This window comes from Medicago sativa, chromosome 5 (genome assembly GCF_051527215.1).
Source record: "Medicago sativa cultivar Bolivia chromosome 5, Bolivia_mono, whole genome shotgun sequence".
NCBI classification, from domain to species: domain Eukaryota; kingdom Viridiplantae; phylum Streptophyta; class Magnoliopsida; order Fabales; family Fabaceae; genus Medicago; species Medicago sativa.
In genome coordinates, this window is record NC_140753.1 from 25240965 (window position 1) to 25262961 (window position 21997).

Below are 21997 nucleotides of genomic sequence, written 5' to 3' on the forward strand. Positions count from 1 at the left end.
ACAATAATCATCATCGAAGGTTTGAAATCGAGAATAAACGGTGAATCAGAGTGAATATTTCGAAAAGATTTGAAAAAGATTGAAGACCGAACCCTAAAATGAAAATCCTCCAAGATTCACCGTTTATTTCATGAATCCAGGTTCATAATCATCATCAGTGTGAAAAATAAGTCAAGATAGGGTTTAATTTCAAAAAGATTAGAAGAAAATTTTGAAACCCTAGGATGTAGATTCAAGCGTAGATCTGTTCAAATCCAGGCCTGTTTTCGAAAAATCAGTTTCGAAATCGTAAAGAGGAAACTCAGGTGAACACAACGGTGTAAAATTTTTGCAGAAAACGTTCAGGTGTGGTGGCGCCGCCGGCGAACCACCACACCTCCGCCGTTGTGTCCATCGGAGAAGATGAAGATCATAAGGTGAGAGAAGAGAGCTTCTCTCTCTAAGGTTTAACTTAGAGAGAGAAACGAAGAAGTAAAATGAAGTGAACCAGTCAGCAAATCCTTTTATAAACTACTGAACCGGTCTGGTTCAGTCCTGGTTTGTTTGGTTTTACATCTTAGCCGTTGGATCTAAGGTTTGATCCAATTGGATCAATCCAACGGCTGTCCTGTGATCCAAGTCTGTTAGGGTTTGGGCCTGGACCTTTGTTCTTTGCAGAATTTCGTTGTTTCTTGATTTTCTTGCTATGTGCACCACTGGACCTTGCTTTTCACACCTCCCTCATGTCAAATTTTTATGCAAAAATTCCAAATGAATTTCCATGAGTTCTTGATATTTTTCTTGACGTTTTTATGATATTTTTGCATAAAAAAACTTTTGATAAAGACGTGAGTATTAATTCTTGTTACTTGTTTACTTTTCTTGTTAATTCTTGAGGAACTTTGCTATGATTTTGATCATGATACATTGGTGCATGATATGGGTACTTAATATGTGATTTTGTGATAGATGTGCCCCTGAATTTGTGGTTGTTTTACTGTCTTGTGAATTGATATGTGGATTTCTTGTTTTACAAGTTATGTAATTACTTTAGTGCATGAATAAAGTGCCAAATATGCCTAAGATCTATCATAATTCTTGACTTGAGTGTGTACTTCTAATCCTCATATTATGTAGTGTGATAAGGCCTTTAGAAAAATTGACATAATGTGAGGGTCATAGGTCATGCTTTTGTCTTAACATTATGATAAGTTTTAGGAATATCTTGCCATTTTTAGGTTAGAAATTTCATTACTTTTGCCTAGCTTTTTTAGCATTTCTTTTTTTTATAATTTTCAATCCCTATTCTTCCTTATGCCACTAACCATTTCATTTCATGTTTCACTCATTCATAAGCATTCCATACTTCAACTCCTCCCTCACCTTTTTTCTTGCAATGTAATTTGTACCAAGGCTTAGAATGTAAATACCTAGGGATTTTGTAATATTTTTCCTATGCTTCTAATTTCTTGCAAGACCATAGAATGTAATTAGGGCATGATGTAATAAGGACAATGGACTCTAATGATGTACACTGACACAAGCACCGACACATGCACACACATCACTTTAGGTATATAGCTAGAATATGCATGTTTAGATGTTTAGGATTGTATGTTTAGATGAATGCTTAGGATTTACACTTAAAAAAAAACCAATTTTCCAAAAAACATAAACAACATCACTCAAAATATTTTTCCTAATAAACCTTGGGATCAAAATCCCATTGAATTTTCCTTTTATTTTCTTAATCAAACTTTAATGAATCTTAACCATACTTAGACCATATTTTGCAAATGACTAATTCCACCTCACTTTTTTTCAATCTTATGCCCTTGAGGCATCTCTATCTCATTCTTCAAATTCTAATTTTCAAACTTAAAATCAACCAACAAAAACAAAACATTTTTGGAAGAGAACTATGGTGGATTTGATCCCTTAAACGGATAGGTAGGCAAGGAATCAAAATTCCTTCAATTCAAATAAAACAAAAATTCAAACACTTTCTTCTCCCTCCAATTCTTCACTTAGAAACTCTTAGACATAAATAAACACTTTCAAATAGCATTTAAAATAAAGCGCGCGCGTACTATAGGATACTATAGTCGTTATGGGTGCCTAACACCTTCCCGTAGCGAAAACAACTCCCGGACCTCGATTCTCAAGGGTTTTGCTTGTTTTTTCCCTTCCCAAGAAAAAATGAGATATCAACGGTTAAAAAGGTTCAAACGTAATCAATGTTTGACACCCGAAAACCAAGATAAAACACAAGTTAGTTAACCAATTCTAACATAAGTGATGTACTCCCTCCGGTCATATTTATAACCAAAAAACAACTTTTTAGGTACATCCAATAATTAATGTATCTAACCCATAAATGTGATCGGATACATTAATTATCCAATGTACTTAAAAAATCATTTTTTACTTATAAATATGACCGGAGGAAGTATACATTTTGTATATAAATATAGGGAAATGTTAACGGGTGCCTCGGGACACTGATTAAGGAAGCCAAAAGAAGAAATTTTAAATAAAAAAAGACACTTTTTAAACTTTTAATGTATTGATTACACAGTTTTCAATACAAATATTACTATATTTACTCCCTTAACCAGTACCATGGGCCATTGGTTAACATGACCCATAAGTAAAACATTACTATCAGTTAAACATAGTTGCATCTATATTTAATAATTCAAAATAAAATGTACATACAGAGAAAGAAAGAATAATTCAAATTCAAAATGGAAATGTCTTTCAATAAGAGTACTGTACATTTACCCATAAATAGATAGGTATCTAGATATTTGGAATTGGAGTGGCAAAGTAAGAACTAGTAGAATGGTCCCTTCCCTCTGGTCCACATGTATTCTCAGCTGAGTCAATTTGGGTAGGCTTCTATACTAAATTTAAATACCGGTACGGTGTCACTGACATCTTTTACCCTTGACGTTACGTAACAAATAACATTGAATTTGATACCCACGTGCACACAACTCCAAAGTTGCAAAGTACTTACACATCATCAATAAAATTACACAAAAATCATAGGACACTTTGGTTTTGGTTCCATTGTGGGCTTCACCTTACCCTTAGACAAACAAAACTTTTAACTCACGGAGTCAAATTCAAACTCCACATGTCCACGACTCATCTCTCCTTTGCCACACTGTGTCTATTTGGTATCACGATGATTATGTCAAAATCACAATGACGCACCGTGATATCAAACTGAGGTTAAGTTGTGAATATGGACTGAGTAAGTCATTCATTCAACTTAAGTTGTAGACATGGACCGAGTAACGCCGCCACTTATCCGTGATCGAACCCGCTTCAACTCCCCGACAACCTCCTTTGAATCAGGTCTATCGTCTTTATCCGATGCAACACATCGAAAAGCCAACTCCGCCACAGCACCCACCGCATCAAGCGCGTCATTGTCGTTACCCAAGTCAAGAACTGGGTCAAGTACCTCTTTCAACTGACCCGTATGAATCCTCGAAACAACCATATCCGCAAGCGCCATCTCGCGCTTATCCCTACAATAATCCACCGCCTTAAGACCGGAAATCAATTCAAGCAAAACCACGCCAAAACTATACACATCGCTCTTTTCAGTTAACTGAAAAGACCGATGATAATCCGGGTCTAAATAACCCGGTGTACCTTGTGGGCCAGTCCATACAAAACCACTCGACGTCGTTTGATTCGATTCTTGCAGAACCAACAACCTACTCAACCCAAAATCACCAACCTTAATCCTCATATCTTTCTCAATAAAAATATTTGACGACGTTATATCCCTATGAACTATCGGTGGCTTAACTGAAAAATGAAGATACTCCATCGCTAACGCCGTTTGTATCGCAATTTCAAGCCTCGTTTGCCACGTCATCATGTATCCCTTCCGTTTACTCTTTGAACCGTGAAGATGCTCCGCTAGGGTTCCGTTAGGAACGTAATCGTAAACAAGAATCAAACCACGTGGATCGCTACAGTAACCGTGAAGTTTAACGAGGTTTGGATGATCAATTGAAGAAAGAATGAGAATCTCGTTGCAGAATGATTTTGATGAAAACGCCGCCGTGTGGTTATGCCGGTGAAGATGTTTCACGGCGGCGAGTTTTCCGTCACGGAGGTTGCCTAAGTAAACCGAACCGAATCCACCGTCACCAATTTTCCTCTTCGGATCGAAGTTGTTTGTAGATATATTCAGTTCATCGTAGGTGAAAACCGGTGGAAGAAGATTCGCATTGCGGTGGTTGTGAAGAAACACCGCAGTCGGATCTTCTTCCACCGTCATGTTTATCTTTCTCGACCGGAGAATTGAGATAACAACCGAGAGGAAAAGAATCAACGAAGTGAAAGCGATAACGATAGCGAAAACAGCGATTTTGCTAGGTTTCATTTTGTGGATCCATGGTGGTGAAAGAGTTGATTTTGAATGGAAATGATAACATACGAACTGTTTTTTCGTGTCTGATGAATTGAAACCACAGAAACCGTTGTTGTTGTTGATGCAGTCTTTGCAGTTTGTGAAGTAAGTGTCTTGTGTTAAAGCTTCATCCCATTCAAGTTCAATACCTAGGGTTAGTATTTCGTTTAGGTAAACAAGAACATCACTTTGGCAACGTGGTTCATTGTCTGAAACTGAATGATGCATGGATCTACAGCTTTTGAAGATTTCTGATGGGTTTTTGATGAGTTTGCATTGCCAAGGACAGTGGCTGCAGTTTGGGAGGTTTGGTGGGGAACATGGTTGAAGAAAAGAGAGACGTGAGCATGTTTCGTCCGAGAGAGTGAAGGGTGTGTTAGAGAGGTTTATGGGTTTGTTTGGGATTGAGGATGATGTTGGGCATTTGCTATTGTTGTTTTGTTGTGAAATGGGGTTGTGAGGGGAGAGGGTGATGGAAGTGGAGTTTGGTTTGTAAGAGAGGATTGAGAAGGTGAGGTTGTTGATGGTGATGAAAGAGTGAGGGGTTGAGCATGTTAGTTGAAAAGAAGGATGGCCACAACCTGGGGTGGTGGAGAAAGGAAAAGGAGGGGTGGATTGAAATGGAGGACAAGAAGTGTGTGTTTTTGTTGTGTTTGAGTTGTTATTAGCAGGACATGTGTGTGTTGATGTGGGGAAGAGTAGGAGGATGAGGAAGGAGAAAAGAGTGGTTAAGGGCATGGTGATGGGTGAAGAGTGAAAGTGTGGTATGTGGAGTCATTAATGGGTGGGTGATTGGTTAAGATGGGATCTGAAGGGAGGGAAAGGAAGGTGAGTGGGAGGGTGTGTGTGAGGGAGATAGATACTGGTATAGACTAGTGATAGTGAGTAGGGAGGTTCTTGGATTTGGAGAAAGAAAGAGTAAAAAGTGAAATGGGAGAAAAAAGAGGGTCACGTGCAAGGGGACACACAAAAGACAAACACTCAACTCAAAATTGTGCAGAGGTAGGTAGGGATGGCAATACGGGCCAGCCCGCCCCGTTTAGGCTCAGCCCGCTATTAGCCCGCCAAAAACGGGGTGGGCCGAGGCAGGCCAACTTGAGGGGGTGGGCTCAAACTCACACTCCGCCCCGCCTAAAGGCGGACTAGCGGGTTGGTGGGCTGGCCCGTCTACTTTTTAAAATATTTTTTTGTCGATTGTTATTAACAAATACGCTACTATTTTAAAAACAATATATTCAATATAAAGACTCTAACATTAAACAAATCTCAAAATAAATCCACCATACATCGAACATAAAACAAATTACAAAATAAATCCAACAACAAGAAATAAGTCTCAATATAATGCAGTGGTGAATCGGTTTTTTTTTTTTTAGAGGTAGTGGACTAGTGGTGAATCAGTTATCACTTATCACTATCAGAGAGAGTGTGACAATTTGAGGTTGGGTTGGTATCATTTGGCCCAACTGTTTATGGGGTGTGTAAATTAAAAATTTGGAGGTTTGCCAAATGCAAATTTATTCTTTCTATTCATTTTTGCTTTATTTTGTAATGATTGTAAAATATGTAAAAGAAACTATCTAAAAAGGTTTGTCGTTTTTAATATTTAAGGTAAATTTAATTGTTCATTTTTAATTTTACAAACTAATATTATGTGCACCATTTTTAATTATTATTACTCTTTAATTTAATTTGCATGATAATGAAAATATACATTGATAGTTTATATGAATAATTTAATGAAATCATTTATTTATTTTTTATTTATTATCATATTTTCTTAATATGTGTAAAATAATTAAAATGTGGCAAATATTTGTGATTTTGACATGTGTAAGTGAATTGAACAAATCTATTAAATTTAATGTAAATTTGGTTTCACTTTTTGAATAAAACTAAAAATAATTATGGTCTGTAATTGGTTTTAACATGTTTGGAGGTTGCAGGTTACAAACTATTTTGTCCATATGATATTTTTTTGATTTTTCAGTGTTAAAAAATAATTTTGAATAATTGATTTTATTTGAAAAAAAAAGTGTTTGGATTAAAAGAAATCCTAGGTTCAAGTTTGAGTCGATCATCATACCATCAATGCCAAACTGAGGGTCGTGTTGACAAGTGTGTGGATTTTTTTTTTTTTTTGAGGAAGACAAGTGTGTGGATGAAACCACAATCGAGGTGGATATTCAATTCATAAGTCACAAAGACGCCACAATCAACTATGACAAAGCCTATAAACTTTAAGAACGATAAATATCCTAGTTTTTACTCGATAAATTCAACCTCCTTGTTTTTAAAGGAACCTAATTAATTTAAATATGACATAATCTTAAAATAAAGATAAAATCAAATCCTAAAATTCAAATTTGAATTAATTCTAGTTCTATAATATTAATATTAGTTATTTAATTTTATTTGTTATTTAATTTAAAATCTTAAATAAAGAATTTTTATTGAAGGAAAATAAAGAAATTATTAAATTTGCATAAAAGTAGTTAATCTCTTGTCCTTTGTTGCACTTCATTTCCATATATGCTTCATTCCTTCTTGGTCCCCATTGGTTTGTGATTTCCCAATTATGTAATCTTTCCATTAAGTGTCATGACCTCCAACTCCAACGAAATTTTAAACTACACCATGAATTTGAAAACTTCCACCTACAAATTAAATTTCAAGGTAACATTTGGGTCAATGAAAATTATGAATGCATATTGACAATATTTCTTGTACGACTCCTTTCATATAATTATTGAACTCAACATCACATCAAAGTTAGAATAAATTCTCCTGAAAAATATCTCAACATGTCAAAAATAATTTTACATGTTTAGAATTTGTTTTAGCACCTCCAAAAGTGTAATCAAACATACACATGACTGATTTTAACTAAAGTAAGAAGATGTAACTTTTTACTCCAATGTGATTTTAATGCTTAAATAATGTATTGTTTGTCTCGCTTTTATACACATGTATTTCGTTGAAGCAAACCACTAAGTTTTTTTAGATGTTCGTAGATTCTGTTTCTGGGTTCAAAGATAATTATTTCATGCTTTGGTAAAAAATGAGAATGACTCTAGACAATTTAATGGAGACCTAACCTGCAAGAGATTTTTTTGGGAAGTTAGTAAAAAATAACGTTAGGGATCCTGTTATCGAGAAGGATCCTCAATTTCCTCTTTATTAGGTTAGGGATCATTATGAGTCTAGGACCAATTTCTTCTTGTACTCATATAATCTCCTAAGTCAATATGAACGAGATGAATATGATCGCTTTTTCAAATATGTAGTGAGCTTTATTCTTATATTCTGATCGACAAGGAAATGACCCCTTTTTGATGTTGATGGCAAACCTAAAACCAAAACATGTTATATGGACAATTACAATATGCTTAAGTGTTTCTTTAAAAAAAAAAAAAAATGCGTTAGTGTGAAAATGATAAGAATGGGAGGATCCTGCTGGGCATGCGAACACAAAGAATGGGAAGTTAGGCATGTTGTTTGCCTCATTTTTGCAGTGTGATCTCCTTTATCAATGGCTGGAGAACACAGCTTGAAATCAGGGGAGAAACTATCTAAGGATATTATATATGCACTGAAGTTGGATTCACAAGGTGAAAGTATCAATGAACCTGACAAGTCTTTGGATCATGAGCCAACTGATAGTAGCATTTCTAGTGAAACTCAGAAATTACAGAATAAGAAAATCAAATCCTCTTTCGAGGATACAGAAATTGTGAACCTTGAAAGTAATTAAGGTAGAACAGAAAATGCACCACCTTCATTAATAAGCACGACAAGCAGTCACGGCGAAATTGAGAGTTTAAATTATGCTGACAGTAGAACACAACACCTTGATGCTGAAAATGAGGCAGTGAGATCCACATCCCTACAGTAGAAGATTATTTGCTTTAAATATTTTTCATCCAAAACTTTCTTCTGGCTCCTCTGAATAGAATAAACTTTTAACAAAAAAAATCCATTCTTTTCTCAATATCTAAAGTGTTGTCTAACTGTGTTTAGTTATATATAATAGACTGGAGAGGAATTGATGAAGGATCATGTAAGTGAATTCTGTTGACTTAGTGGCAGCTTTCTTCTTGCATTTCTTATCTACTGGTAGTTTGAATGACAATTTTTATATTTAGTTTCAGAATATTAGTACGAGTTTATAATAGCTTCGTTGTTCTTCACCCCTATTAGATCTTCATCAGCTCTAGTGGAATAATCATTTAGTTTTCGTATGCAATATCTTCCTTGTTGCTACTTATTATTGCGGAAATCAAGGTGTATGTGTTGTTTGGTTACACGGAGTACTATTCTTTTGATTTAACGAAAGTTTATTTTGGGTCATTAAACGATGCTTGTTTACTTCGATAATTGTTTGGTTTTAATATTCTGTTATCCTCTTTTTTATTAGCTTTTCAAAATCGATTGTTTACATAGTAAAGGAATGACTCTCCATTGTTAATTCAAAAATCTGAATTTGGTCCTCAACAAGACATTTGTACCTTCTCCTACGTAATTAATTACTTAGAAATTTTGTTTGGGTCAGGTAATAGACAAGCAATTTTTTTACTGTGTTCAGTTCAGATTCAGGAGCTAATCACTACTGGGAAGTTATCAAAATTGGAAAACTTTGAAGGTATGAACTACTTAGCCTTTTTTGAATACTTATGCATCATATTTATTAAATTTTATGCACGTGCACAAGGACACATTTGTAATAACTTACGGATTGGATATTTGTTATTGTCATCTTTTTATTGGTCAGTTGATAGATATGTAGTAGGAAGAACATACATTCTATAAAATAGTAACAACCTGTATATTTTTGACATTTTAATTGCAATCTTACTACCTTATCCTTTTCAATCTTATTCAACTATAGGTGCAAACAATATCCTTATTTGAAGAATTATGGGGTATAGGTCCTGCCACAACACTGAAACTGTATGACAAAGAAGTTAGGAATGATGATGTACTTATGAATGCACAGAAGTTAGGATTGAAATACTTTGATGATGTCAGGCAACAGATTCCACGCCATGAGGTCTGTCCGGTGGTATCAAAATACCTTTTGATACGCTATTATTTCCCAAAAAAAGTACTCGCTGATGTTCTTTTTGATTTGATAGGTTCAAAAGATGGAGCAGATTTTGCAGAAAGTTGGGGAGCACTACAAAATTTTGGCAAAACTGAGTTTGATTTAAGTTTTCTGTCTTGTCATGAATGTTTGATAAGAATCTGTTGCACAAAAAATGATAATGATTCAAGCTTTATTAATAACTTTATAATCCCCATCTTCTTCCATTTGTCTTGTTTGAATTCATACTTCATAATTTTTGCAATTTACATCATGTTACACTTAAGGATCTCTCTAGTTTCTAGAACCTGCTGCCTCATGTATTTCAGTTCATGCTATCAATTATAGATTTCTGATAATTCTTATATCAGTCATATACACCAAAGTCTTTATATTTGTTGCTCTTTCAGTCAGAATTAAAGCATGCCATTGAAAACCTAGTTACTCTGCTACATTAATTTAGGTTACTATTATTTGTGGAGGATCGTATTGACGTGGAAAAGCTACCTGCGAGGACATTGGTATCATTATAACACATCCAGGTGGAACAAGGTACTGCTTGATTTTCTATATCGTGTATTCATTGAGAAATATGCAGTTTAATGTAGGTGTTTTCAAATTCCAACTGAAAGTATGCTTTTCAATCAACTCATATATATGTCTTTTAGTTTTTAGTTTTTCTTTTCTACTGGAGAAGGTAGAAATTATTATTAATTAAAGTGACACTACTGACCATTTTACACCCATCGTTGAGCAGATTTGAACTCCCTCCCTTGAGGTTACAAGGTCAAACGTTTACCATTGAGCTGACACCTTATGAACAACACATATATGTCCTTTTTATTTCTGATTCTTTTTCCTTCTACACAAGATATATCATATGTTTATGTTATAAACTATAGGGTTAATTATGTTTTTGGTCCCTACAAAATGGCGACCTTGTAAGTTTAATCCTTACTTAATTTTAATAGCATTTTTAATCCCTACAAAAAATTTCTGCACTCAATATTAGTCCTTACTCAATCCAAATTTGTTTAATTTATGCTTAAACTCTTAAGTTTTTCAACAATTTTTTAAGGCGTGTTAAGAACGTTATTAAAAGGTCCTCCGAAAAAAATATCGCAAAAATTTGATTTCTACGTCCATATTTTTGTTACTTATATCTTAAACTTTTGTCGTTTTAAAAAATTCATATTTAATTTATTTCATGTTAAAAAATTATAGATTTTAGTAAATGAACCGTTCATAGCGTTCTAAACTTGTATAAAAAGAGTCGTTAAAAAATTTAAGAGTTTAAGGATAATTAAACAAAATTTATTTTAGCAGGGACTAAAATTATAAGTAAATTTTTTTTTGTAGGGATTAAAAATGCTATTAAAATTAAGTAAGGACTAAACTTACAAGGTTGCAATTTTGTAGGGACCAAAAACATAATTAACCCTAAACTATACCAATAGAAAATGGTAGTAATATTAGATTGGTACCATGCAGCCAAAATTTCCCTAGGTAAAACAAAATTCTTAAAAGAATATCCTTTAGAAGTAAGCTAGCTTTAGATACAGTTTTTGCTCTGATTGATTGAATGATTGTCGGTGTTCTGATTTATCATTACAGATTTAAACAAAGTAATCCAAAAAGATTGGAACAAAATGCAGAATGAAAAGTAAATTATCCTGATCCTATTGAGATTACAAAGTGTTTATTTTTTTTTCACCAGTATTTACCATATTTTACTTGAAAATTTTCTTAATATATTCATATTCCCTTAAGTCTTGCAAGCCAACAGTGTAAGAATGTTTTAAAAGTGATTAACTCAAATAATCACTAGAACAGTCTAGGAAGAAAAAATAAAAACAAACAGCTAAATCCACACCCTAGTTTACAGTGAAGATGAAATATGCTAAAATACTAAAAAGACAATTCCTACCCTATGAGTCAAACTTCCAAATAGATATATCATAAATCAATTAACATACTAACATTTACCATTAAAAAAAAAAATTTCATAAATCTATTTGCAGAAAAGAGTAAAAGAAAAATAATAGCCAACATTTCACAAGTTTGCTTCTCACATTTCATAATTATAGATAGGATAGTATCCTGTATAAAATTTTTGTGGGATCATCACTATATACAACAAGAACAATTCTACAATCCTGTATAAAGTCCGGACTCAACGTAGAAATCTTTCCATTAATCTGTAAAATAAGCCTCCCTGACTCACTTGTCCGACTTGATCCTCAGATATATTTTTACAAATTTTGCAGCTCTCTGTATTCATTAAAATGGAAAATGAGAATATATATAAATGGAAAATGAGAATATGTATAACATGGAAAATGAGAAGATATGCAGATTGAAGATATAAAATAAATTACCATGTTTGTTTGACCATGTCTATTTCTGACTCCAGGGAATCTCACATTTTCTCACGAAATCAAAACCCGCACTATTAAAATCACAGCTTTTCCTTCTAAAATCACGGGAGGATTGGATCTCAAAATCAATTGGTTTGACAAGCTCCATCTGAAAAATCATAATGTTTAAGTACGTTGAGCAATCCATGGCTAAAATACGTATTCTCACATAATCAGGCAATTTTATGGCCTCTCATAACAGTCACATGAGAAGAATGCACACAACATATAGCAAGAGAGAACAAACCATTATGCAGAAAAGTTACCCTTGTATATGTCCATCATGTTCTCCAAATGAATCATTAGATGCAGCAAGAAGCTTTCTCAAGCAGGAAGTGCCTAGATTATAACATAGTTGTATTATCAGATAGTTTTAGGGGGATGTATTGGATTAGGATTCTATGGGATTTTAAAAGACTTTTTAATTATGAAAAAGTCTTGTGGTATTCAATCAAGACTTTTTGCAACTTAAAAAAAGTCTTGTGGTATTCAATCAAGACTCTTTGTCATTTTAAAAAAGTCTTGAGGTATTCAGTCAAGACTTTTCATCACTTAAAAAAAGTCTCATGGTATTCAAAATCATTCAAATTTCGAAGGATTGTTTAATAAATTGGATTTTGATGGATTTTGTGGGATTTTGTAGTGTAACTTCAACAAGAAAAAGTCTTTCATGAAAAGATGAGATTTCTTGGGATTATTTTTCATTTAAAAGTTACTATCTCTTTCTTCTCCCTTCTCTCTCTCCCCTCCCCCCTCTCTCCTTTCTCTCTTCGTCTCTCTATCTCTCCATTCTCTCTCTCTCTCTCTCTCTCTCTCCCTCCTCTCTTCTCTCTCTCTCTCTCTCTCTCTCTCACCTCTCTTAGAAAAACTCAAACGACTTCTCTAATTTCAAACACAAAATGATGGCTGACACAATTTTTTTTTTTTTGAAAGATTTGTAAGGGCTGTCATAATTTTAAATATGTACAATTGAATTTTGTGGGAATAACATTTTTAACAAATAAAAAATGTGTATGGAGAATAATGTGTTAAGAGTGTTTTTTAGTCCCTTAAAATCTTATAAAATCCATAAAATCCTTAAAATTATAAAATCAATAGTAAAAGAATTTTTTATTGGTTTTATTTTTCTTTATTCAAACGCTAGAATTTATTTGTTCATTATTTTTATCATTCACGCTTGTAAGTTTGTTCTTTTTTCCCCTGAAATTCATTGAATCCTTTAAAATTTTAAAATCCCATAAAATCCTTTGAAATCCTTAAAAGTCAGTGTGATAAATCCATTAAAATCTTGAGTGCGTAAAGTCTTTTACATAAAAAGTCTTTTAAAATCTCACAGAATCAATACAATCTCACACAGTCTTTTAAAATCTTAAAGACTTTTTTTTATTAAAATAGTCTTTTAAAATCCTAATCCAATACACACATTTACATTTATTGTTTTGAGGATTCCAATAGACAATCAACAGAGTGTATTATATCAACTATACCTTCTCCAATGTGGATTTTTCCTTAAACTACAAAAATTAAATAAGAAAATCTAGAATTGCAGAATATAATATACCCGATAAAATTTAGCGATCTACATGTGCACAACTTCTAAGATGTTGCAATTCATAAAGAGGACCATAGAAAACCTGCATCTCCATCAAAATACCGTCCACCATGTCCACCATGTGTTAGGTTTTCATCTTGTATGTCAATAAACTCAACATGAGCTATTTTCGGCCAATCCTCGCCTATTCCCTTCCTGCACCGCTTCTCCAAATTGGGGCAGCTATAAATACTTAATAGTTTTAGACCACTAAGATGTTGGATGCTTGTTGGAAGACAAGCCAATTTGGGACACACATAAATCATTAACTCACGAAGCAAGGTAAGGTTTTCGAAGCATTCAGGCAAAAATTCTAGGTTTGGAAGATCAGACAGTGTTAAGGACTGTAGAGTGGTCATATGTTGTAAAGCCTCATGGAACCCTTCCACATCCGAACAACTACCAATCGCCAATGTCTCTAGACAAGTTAGATACTGAAAACCTGTTGATAGGACAAACTTACGGCACCCTACAATATCTAGCACCTTGAGAGACTGCAGCCCTTGCAATACTTCATTTGTTAATGACTTGATGTTTTGGCAATAGTTAATATACAATTCCTTGAGAGCATGAAGGTGAATCATTTCAGTTGGGAGTATCTTGAGTTCAGAGTGATGATGAAAACCCAATGTCTTTACGGAAGAAGCAAGGTTTTGTAGGATCCCTTCAGGAAAGTAAATTAACTCTTCATTATACGAGAAATGTAGGGTTTCAAGATTACCTAGTTTTTGAATTGATGTTGGTAGTTCTTGATTGTATTTCCCTTCTATATACAGATCATTGAGAGACGGAAGCCAAGGCAATCCCAAAAAATTAGGACATTCAGATATTTGAAGTGCTTTAAGTTGTGGAAACATATTTTCTCCTTCTTCCCTTGATAAACTTATGAGGTTTGGCAACTTCTCTAAGTAAAGAGTTTTCAAAGCCATTAAACCTTCTCCATCATATGACTCCGGGAATATGTAGGTAACATGGATCATGTTGGATATTTTTAGATACTTTAGAGAAGGTAGTTTCCACAACTCCGGAAGGTTTAAACAACTCTTGCAATCCACAAGCTCTAAAGAACTTAAATCTTTGAGAGAAGGGCTAGAAATCCACGGTGGAAAATGTGCACCTGGGTATCCTCCTACACCAAAAGAATAAAGTTGTTGGGCATAAGGTTGAAGCGCTTCTAGAATCTGCTCAATATTTTCTTGTAGTTGGGAGACTTCATTTCTTTCCCATGACAGCCAGAGTTGGTTCAGTTTCTTCATTGACAAGTTAGCTTTTTTGGCATCCGTTACACTTTTTACTCTCTCTAGGTTCTTAATGTGTAACTGTCCTTTAAGGTTAAGCTGTCCCAATTCTTCCAAAAGGTACCCCCTTTCGTTGCCAACAATGTATTTGCTTAAAGTCTTTAGGGAAGTCAGATTCCCAATTTGAGGGGGCAAGCTTGATAGTGAGTCACAACCAATCAAAGACAGATGTTGCAGAGCTTTTAAGCGTGTCAATCTATCAGGCAACTTTTGTAGAAAATGACAAAGGTCTAACTTCAAGACTTGCAAATTGTAAAGCTTGCAAATGGATTCTGGAAGAGTATTGAAACGCCCTTCGGAAACATCTAAGTATCTTAGATACTTTAGACGACCAATTGAAGTAGATAAATTGTTTAGTCTATTGCTCAAAAGTACCCGTAAAGAATAACATTTCAATACCTGAGGTGAAAGTTGGCCAGCTTCATAGACACTATAGTTCAACTCCATATATGTCTTCAATGAGTTGACTTTCTGCAGCTGGATTGAGTTGACTTTATTTTGCTTGTCAATTGTGAGGTGGCGGGTACTCTCAGACATAGTAGGTATTTCATTGTGATCTGTAATGCAACAAACCTCTCTTGTAACTGACTCAGCAAGATCATGAACAAGATCATGCATCTTGAATGTTTCAATTTGACCAAATTCATCTGTCTTAGTATCTTGGAAAAATGATCTCCAATATAATTCATTCCACACCTCATTACCAATATCCTCTGCTTCCAACATTTGGTTGGAAGAAATGAAGCCATTACCAATCCAAAGCTCAATTAGAAATTGCTTGCTCATAATTCCGTCTTTGGGAAATAGTGCGCAAAAGGAAAAACAATTTCTCAATTTTACTGGCATATTCAGGTAACTTAGTTTTAAGGCAGACATGACAGGATTTTCACCCTGTAAACTCCATATCTTACTTTCCTTGACATTGAGCCACTCCTTTTCTTCTCTTTTAAAACGCAACAAACCTCCTAGTGATATTGCCGCAAGAGGGACTCCCACACACTTTTTTAGTATCTCTTTTCCTATGACCACAAGCTTTTCATGTACTACCTCATTTGGTCCAAAAGCTCGCTCTTTAAACAATTCCCAACAATCTGTATCAGATAGCCTTGATAATTCATGAGGAGGCATTGTCCCCATGATCTTTGCTACGTTTAAAAGACGAGTGGTGACCAAAATGGAATCACCCTTTCCTCCACAAGCCAAAAGAAATCTCAGTCTCTGCCAATTCTCTTGTTGTTCGTTCCACACGTCATCCAAAACTAGCAAATATCTTTTTCTTCGAAGTAGATGTTGAAGTCTTTTTTGAAGTGGCTCTAGATCCAAATCCTCACATCCATAGGCCTCCTCAGATGTTGATGCTATGATAGCTTTTGCCATTCTTTTGAGACTGAAATCTTCAGAAACACATACCCAAATTCTCCTTTCAAAGTGTTTAACTACCCTCTCGTTATTGAAGACGAGTTGGGCAAGTGTTGTTTTACCTAGTCCACCGAGGCCTACTATTGGATAGACAGATAAGTTGTCCAATTCAGATGCATCGCCAACCAAAAAGTTTACGATTTTATCCTTTTCTTTTTCTCTTCCATAGACTAATGGTTCAGTCAATATTGAGGTGGTTTGGCGCCAGTCTAGAACACCGCCTTTTCTCTCTCTAACCATCTCAGTTAAATGAAACTTATTCCTTTCTTCGGCGATTCCATCTAACTTCGCTCTTATCCTCTTCATTTTCTTAGCAAGTTTGTAACGAAAAGCAACATGCTTTGGATGAAAAGAGGATAAGAAAGATCTTTGCACCTGTTAACGTTGTGAGATTTTAGATAAAAGGAAGAGAAAAAAATACCAAGTACCTTCAATATTATTGATGCTGACCGAATAGTAGCTTGATGCAAAATACTAGATAATCCCTATTTATGTGGGGGGGGGGGGGGGGGGGGGGGGGGGGGATACATAGATCAATCATAAATCAAGCACTAATTATTATAAGAATAGTAATATAAAATCTAATCATGTGAGATACTCTAACATTATAAATTGATTATAGAAAACAAAAGATATTTTTTATAGTATTCTAACACATCTCCTCAAGTTAAATCTTACTAAGCTTAAGCTTGTTAGAATATACCCTATAAAATAGAAGATCAAATCAAACCAAGTAGTATGAGAACCACAATAAACTTTCATAAACTCCACCAAAGTGTAGAACAGGTAACAAAGTTTTCGATAACCAGGGTCGGCAACTCACTCTTGACAACGGTCGGGCGACAGGACTGTTGAAAATAAAACAACTTATGTGGGACATGTCATCAACGGCTGGTGCCAACGACTAAACATTGACGTTGGTTGAATGAAGGGACTACCAAAGACCATTAATAGTGTGCTGAGATCAATGACTGGAAAGCCTTCCATTAGAGTTTAAATTGAAAACACATTGGTACAAGACTGACTGACAGAAGATCAACAAACAACTTGGAACTGACTGCATCACTTGACATATGACTGCATACTTAAATATATTTTTTTTCAAAACAGGACCAGAAATAAATTCACACTAACAAAACATAAATAAAGCACCAAGAAACATGCAAAACTGGTGCACAGTCCCATGCATAATGCACAAAAAATGAATTAGAAGCAAATAGAGTGTGAAACAATTATAAGATTCTCAAGGAGGATGAAACCAAGCTCTAGATACCATGTCCAAACTTAGACAAAAGGGAGAGATGAAATAATAAGAGCCATGAATATTGTTGATACTGAGTGCATTGTAGCTTAATACAAAAGACTAAATACTAATCATAAACCAAAAACAAATCATAATAAAATAAGTAATACAAAATATAATCCTATGAGATAATCTAAAATATACTATAAAATTATAATTTGATCCTAGAAAATAATTACGTAAGGTACTATGAGTTTTGCGAATGTTTTCATTTTTAAAGGGCGGTTTAATAAGAATGCTTATGAGTTTACCTTAGCAAATGTGTATGCCCCGTGTGATAGTGGGAGTAGGCAGTTATTATGGATTAGATTGGGTGATTTGATAACGAACGATAGTGAGGCTGCTTGGTGTGATTTTAATGCAGTTCCTTCAACAGAGGAGAGAAGAAGTAGAGTGTCGGGTGGCCGTTGTGTGGTCGAAGGTTCACCTAATATCGTTGTGATGGTTTGTCGATGAGTCATCTTGATGGATTTTTGTTATCCGAACCTTGGTATCAGCGCTGTCCGAATTGCATTCAGGTGGCCCTTCCTAGAGGTATATCCCACATTTGTCCGATTATTTTGATGATTGATGAAGAGAATTGGGGACCTAGACCGCAAAGGATGTTGAAATGTTGAGCTGACTTACAAGGGTATAAGGATTTTGTTAAGGAAGTGGCTATCCCATAGTCACATAATTCGCGGTTCGTTCCGGTACGCGGTACGGGTACGGGTTCGCGGTACGCGACAGGAGATGAATTCGGTACGTATAGGGGTATACAGCTTCGGTACGCTCCGATTCGTAGTAGTAATAATACCTAAATAAATATAGTGAGCTATAAAAAAAATGTATTTTTTTTACCTAATTTCTTCTACCAAGTTTCTCACTCTCCACTCTTTGTTCATGTTCTTCTCACTCAGTCCTCAACTCATGGTGATTCATTTTATATTTACTTTGTAGTCTAAACCTTTTTTTCAACCAATCAGCGGTAACCATGCTTTGGTACGCTTGGTTCGCTGGTTTGTGCGTACCAATACGCCGAAGTACCCGAATTCGGTACTCACGTACCAATTCGCAATTCTCCCTTGATTACACGAATTATGTGACTATGGGCTATCCTTTCAGGTCGAAGGGTGGGGTGGATATGTCTTGAAGGAAAAATTTAAATTGATCAATGGAAGCTTGAAAACTTGGCATCAGAATCATACTCAAAATTTATAAGGAAGAATTCATGGGGTTAAAAAGCATATTTCTCTATTAGATGTTAAAGGGGAGGACCACGACTTGGAGGTGGAAGAGTTAGAAGAACTTCATTCTTTATCAGTTGATATCCTTTCTTTATCTAAGTTAAATTCTAGTATTCAGTGGCAAAGTTCTAGATTAAATTGGTTGAGAGAGGGAGATGTTAATTCTAAATTTTTCCACGGTATTATGTCGTCAAGGACGTTGTCATATCGATTCATGTTGATGGTGTTCAGGTTGAGGGAGTTGTTGGTGTGCGTGATTCAGCTTTCCAACATTTTCAGACGCATTCTTAGTCAACTATGGTGAATTGACCTGGGATTGATAATCTTCCTTTTAAATCGATCACTGGGGTTGAAGGGTTAGATTTAATTAAACCTTTTCCTTTAGAGGAGATAAAGCAAGCAATATGGGATTGTGACAGTTTCAAGAGTCCAGGATCGAATGGAATTAATCTTGGCTTTGTTAAAGATTTTTGGGATATCCTAAAGGATGAGTTGCTGCATTTTTTTGCTGAATTTGACTGTAATGGTAAATTAACAAAATGTATTAATAGTACGTTCATACCTTTGATACCTAAAGTTGAGAGCCCTTGGCGGATTTCCGACAAATTTCTTTGGTGGGTTGCTTGTATAAAATTTTGTCGAAAGTGCTTGCTAACAGGTTAAGGAATGTTATTGGTAATGTTAATTTTTAGGCCAGTTAGCTTTTATCAAAAAACGACAAATTTTTGATGTTATTCTTATTACGAATGAGATTGTGGATGATGCACATAAGCTAAAGAAAACTTATTACTTTTCGAGGCTGATTTTGAGAAAGCATATGATTCGGTAGATTGGAGGTACTTGGAAGTTTTGATGATTAAAATGAATTTTCCGACTCGATGGCGTAAGTGAATTTTAGAATGTGTAACTACGCCATCAGCATCAGTGCTTGTGAACGGCAGCCCGACAGATGAATTTAAAATGGAAAGAGGCCTTAGTCAAAGAGATCCTCTTTCTCCTCCTTGTTTGTTTTTGTTAGCGGCGGAAGGTTTAAATGTGCTGATGCAATCTTTGGTTGAGGCAGATTTATTTTCTGGTTATGGTGTGGGGGCACATAATACTATATCCTTTTTGTTAAATGTGATTTTTATGGTAGAATTTGGTCTCATGTTTCAAGTTGGCTAGTCTTTTCTTTGGTTCCACATGGGAATTTATAGGACCATTCAGTGCAGTTTGGAGGATTGAGGGGCTATTCGAAAAGTGTGCATTTCGCTCTTAATATTATATGGATAGCTACAGTTTGGGTCATATAGAAAGAGAGAAATAGACAAATATTTCAGCACAAGGAGGAGCAGTTACATTATTTAATTGAACAGGTTAAGCTCCAGTCTTTTTGGTGGTTCAAATCAAAATATGTTGCTTTTGATTTCGACTATCATTAATGGAGGCTTAATCCTATTTTTTGCTTTGTTGCTGTAATTTAGCTTCTTTCTTTTTTGTTGCTTGGGACTTCTTTGTAATATAACTATGTTCCCTTTATAAGGCCTTTTTCGGTACTCTTGTACTGCAAGGTCTTATTTCTGCTTGTTAATATATTTCATTTTAGCCTTTTTACAAAAAGAACATGAAAAATACTATAAGATATTTCTTAACATTCTAACATACCTTGTGTGTTAGTCCACAGTTGAATCCTAGGTACTCCATCTCCAATGATTCAGTAGCACACTCGTCCAAGATGTCGTCAAGGATGTAAGCAGCGTCTTTGAGTTTTAGTAGCCAATTCTTGATAGCACCAGTACTGTCAGTGAATTGTTTCTCCTCAGCATCTTCAAGTGTAGCCTTGATTGTTGTCAGCAAGCTGGCCAGCCTGTTAAACTCTTGATCGAAATCGATAAATAGGCCAATCTCCTTTCGAATGAGTTCGCTCAAATTACTAAGCACAACTTCAAGGACAGCCTCAGCCATCTCTTAAACTCTGAATTGCAAAATGAAAATGTTAGTGAGGTTGTATTGTATTGTATGATGCGTGATGATTGACAAGGACCAGTTTTAGGTCTTTTTATAGTATGAACAAAAGTTGGCAACCAATTTAATATAAGCAATACTATTGGAACAATTTGTGCTGCAAAGCCAAGGTTTCTCAACCATTAAGGAAGGGATAACTGTTGAAACAATCTTTAGCTGAGTATAGATGCTAAAGATGGTTTCCACACATTAAGGGTTTTGATTTAACAATTAATTAACATAAAGGAAGCACTTTTCTATATCTTTTCTTTTTAATAACATATTCAAATTTTTCACATTTTTCACTTTTTCTAATAACATATTCAAAGCTAAAGTTGTTACCATAAAATATTATTATTAAAGGATCACCAACTATACTAGGAGTGCCATGAGAGGTTCTGGGAAAGTAGACAATTGTTTAAAACCTCCACTCTTTTTCTTTGTGATATTAAATACTTGTTTCAGGCATGGTGGTGCCTTTATAGAAATGAAAAAAGTAATTGAATTAATTCTAATTTATTGCCTGATTATATTGCCAAACTGTAAAGAGCTGGAATATTTGAACAACTACAGCAAGGAATGGATTTGAATTATATGCCTTGCCTCATGCTTTCTTTCTGTTTTTATAATTTTGTTATTATACAGTTTTCTTGTATTAGCTTTCATTGATTGAGAAGCCTTGCATACTAATCTTGTCAAATCTTAAGGTTGATGAGTTTTCTGAGATGCCTATGCTAATTTGGCGCCGTATTGCAGTTGCTTGGACTGAAGTTGTAATGCACATTTCTGAAGAACTAGTATGCACTAGTTGTACTTTTTATAGGATTCATAGAATTTATTTCTTATAGGATTACATCAAATGGGTAACATTGGAAGACCTAGGTGGGCAATAGAATTAATTTTTTTAACAAGTAAAAAACATTTGTACACTAGTTCAATTTACCTATTTCATGACCAAATCATTAAGTTAAGAAACAAAATAAACTTCACGAACATGCTCATTATTTTTTTTGTAAACTCGGTATCCGGTCACTAATCCGAAGGACCATCCCACCGTCCACCAGCAGGGGGTCAATTGAAGCCAACACATGAATTATTTGAACTTGGGCAATTCGAACCTGAGACAGAGAGAGGTCCCAAAGCCTTAAGCACGCCAGCCAACCCCTTTCCGCAAATAGACCTAAAATCCTTTGAGATCCAGCACGCCTTCTTTGTGGTTCTTTTGCAGGGAGGCTTGCTCTCTTCCCAGCTGTTTATTTG

General features: G+C 34.9%; 2 protein-coding genes and 1 long non-coding RNA gene across 6 annotated transcripts; 1 reads left to right on the forward strand and 2 right to left on the reverse strand.

Moving 5' to 3' along the window:
- Positions 1 to 2641: 2641 nt before the first annotated feature.
- On the reverse strand, positions 2642 to 5405 carry LOC146921296 (Protein kinase superfamily protein). Its single transcript, XM_085714728.1, has one exon. It carries the CDS (start codon positions 5153 to 5155, stop codon positions 3260 to 3262), a length of 1896 nt encoding a protein of 631 aa, XP_085570854.1. The 5' UTR covers positions 5156 to 5405; the 3' UTR covers positions 2642 to 3259.
- Positions 5406 to 8972: 3567 nt separating this feature from the next.
- LOC146921297 (uncharacterized) lies at positions 8973 to 12042 on the forward strand. The gene is made up of 4 exons (XR_015012070.1): positions 8973 to 9059; positions 9306 to 9467; positions 9553 to 10052; positions 11914 to 12042. It is a non-coding gene; the product is annotated as an uncharacterized LOC146921297 (long non-coding RNA).
- Positions 11199 to 20945, reverse strand: LOC146921298 (disease resistance protein RGA2-like). Of its 4 annotated transcripts, none has more exons than XM_085714730.1 (5): positions 20399 to 20945; positions 13405 to 16600; positions 12184 to 12256; positions 11879 to 12026; positions 11199 to 11771 (listed from the first exon to the last, which is right to left on the reverse strand). In XM_085714730.1, exons 1-2 carry the CDS (start codon positions 20696 to 20698, stop codon positions 13529 to 13531), a joined length of 3372 nt encoding a protein of 1123 aa, XP_085570856.1. In that variant the 5' UTR covers positions 20699 to 20945; the 3' UTR covers positions 11199 to 11771; positions 11879 to 12026; positions 12184 to 12256; positions 13405 to 13528. The 4 variants fall into 4 exon arrangements, with proteins under 4 accessions (XP_085570856.1, XP_085570855.1, XP_085570857.1 ...); XM_085714729.1 differs by having other exon boundaries at positions 13479 to 16600; positions 20399 to 20877; XM_085714731.1 differs by having other exon boundaries at positions 12165 to 12256; positions 13479 to 16600; positions 20399 to 20877.
- Between the last annotated feature and the right edge of the window lie 1052 nt (positions 20946 to 21997).

What these genes read in the sequence shown, in the direction of transcription:
- LOC146921296 (XM_085714728.1), bottom strand. Translation starts at nt 5,155, where the DNA reads ATGCCCTTAACCACTCTTTTCTCCTTCCTCATCCTCCTACTCTTCCCC.
- LOC146921298 (XM_085714730.1), bottom strand. Translation starts at nt 20,698, where the DNA reads ATGGCTGAGGCTGTCCTTGAAGTTGTGCTTAGTAATTTGAGCGAACTC. An exon ending in ACTGTGGACTAACACACAAG is followed by an intron (nt 16,601 to 20,398) that starts GTATGTTAGAAT and finishes CAACGTTAACAG; the next exon opens with GTGCAAAGATCTTTCTTATC.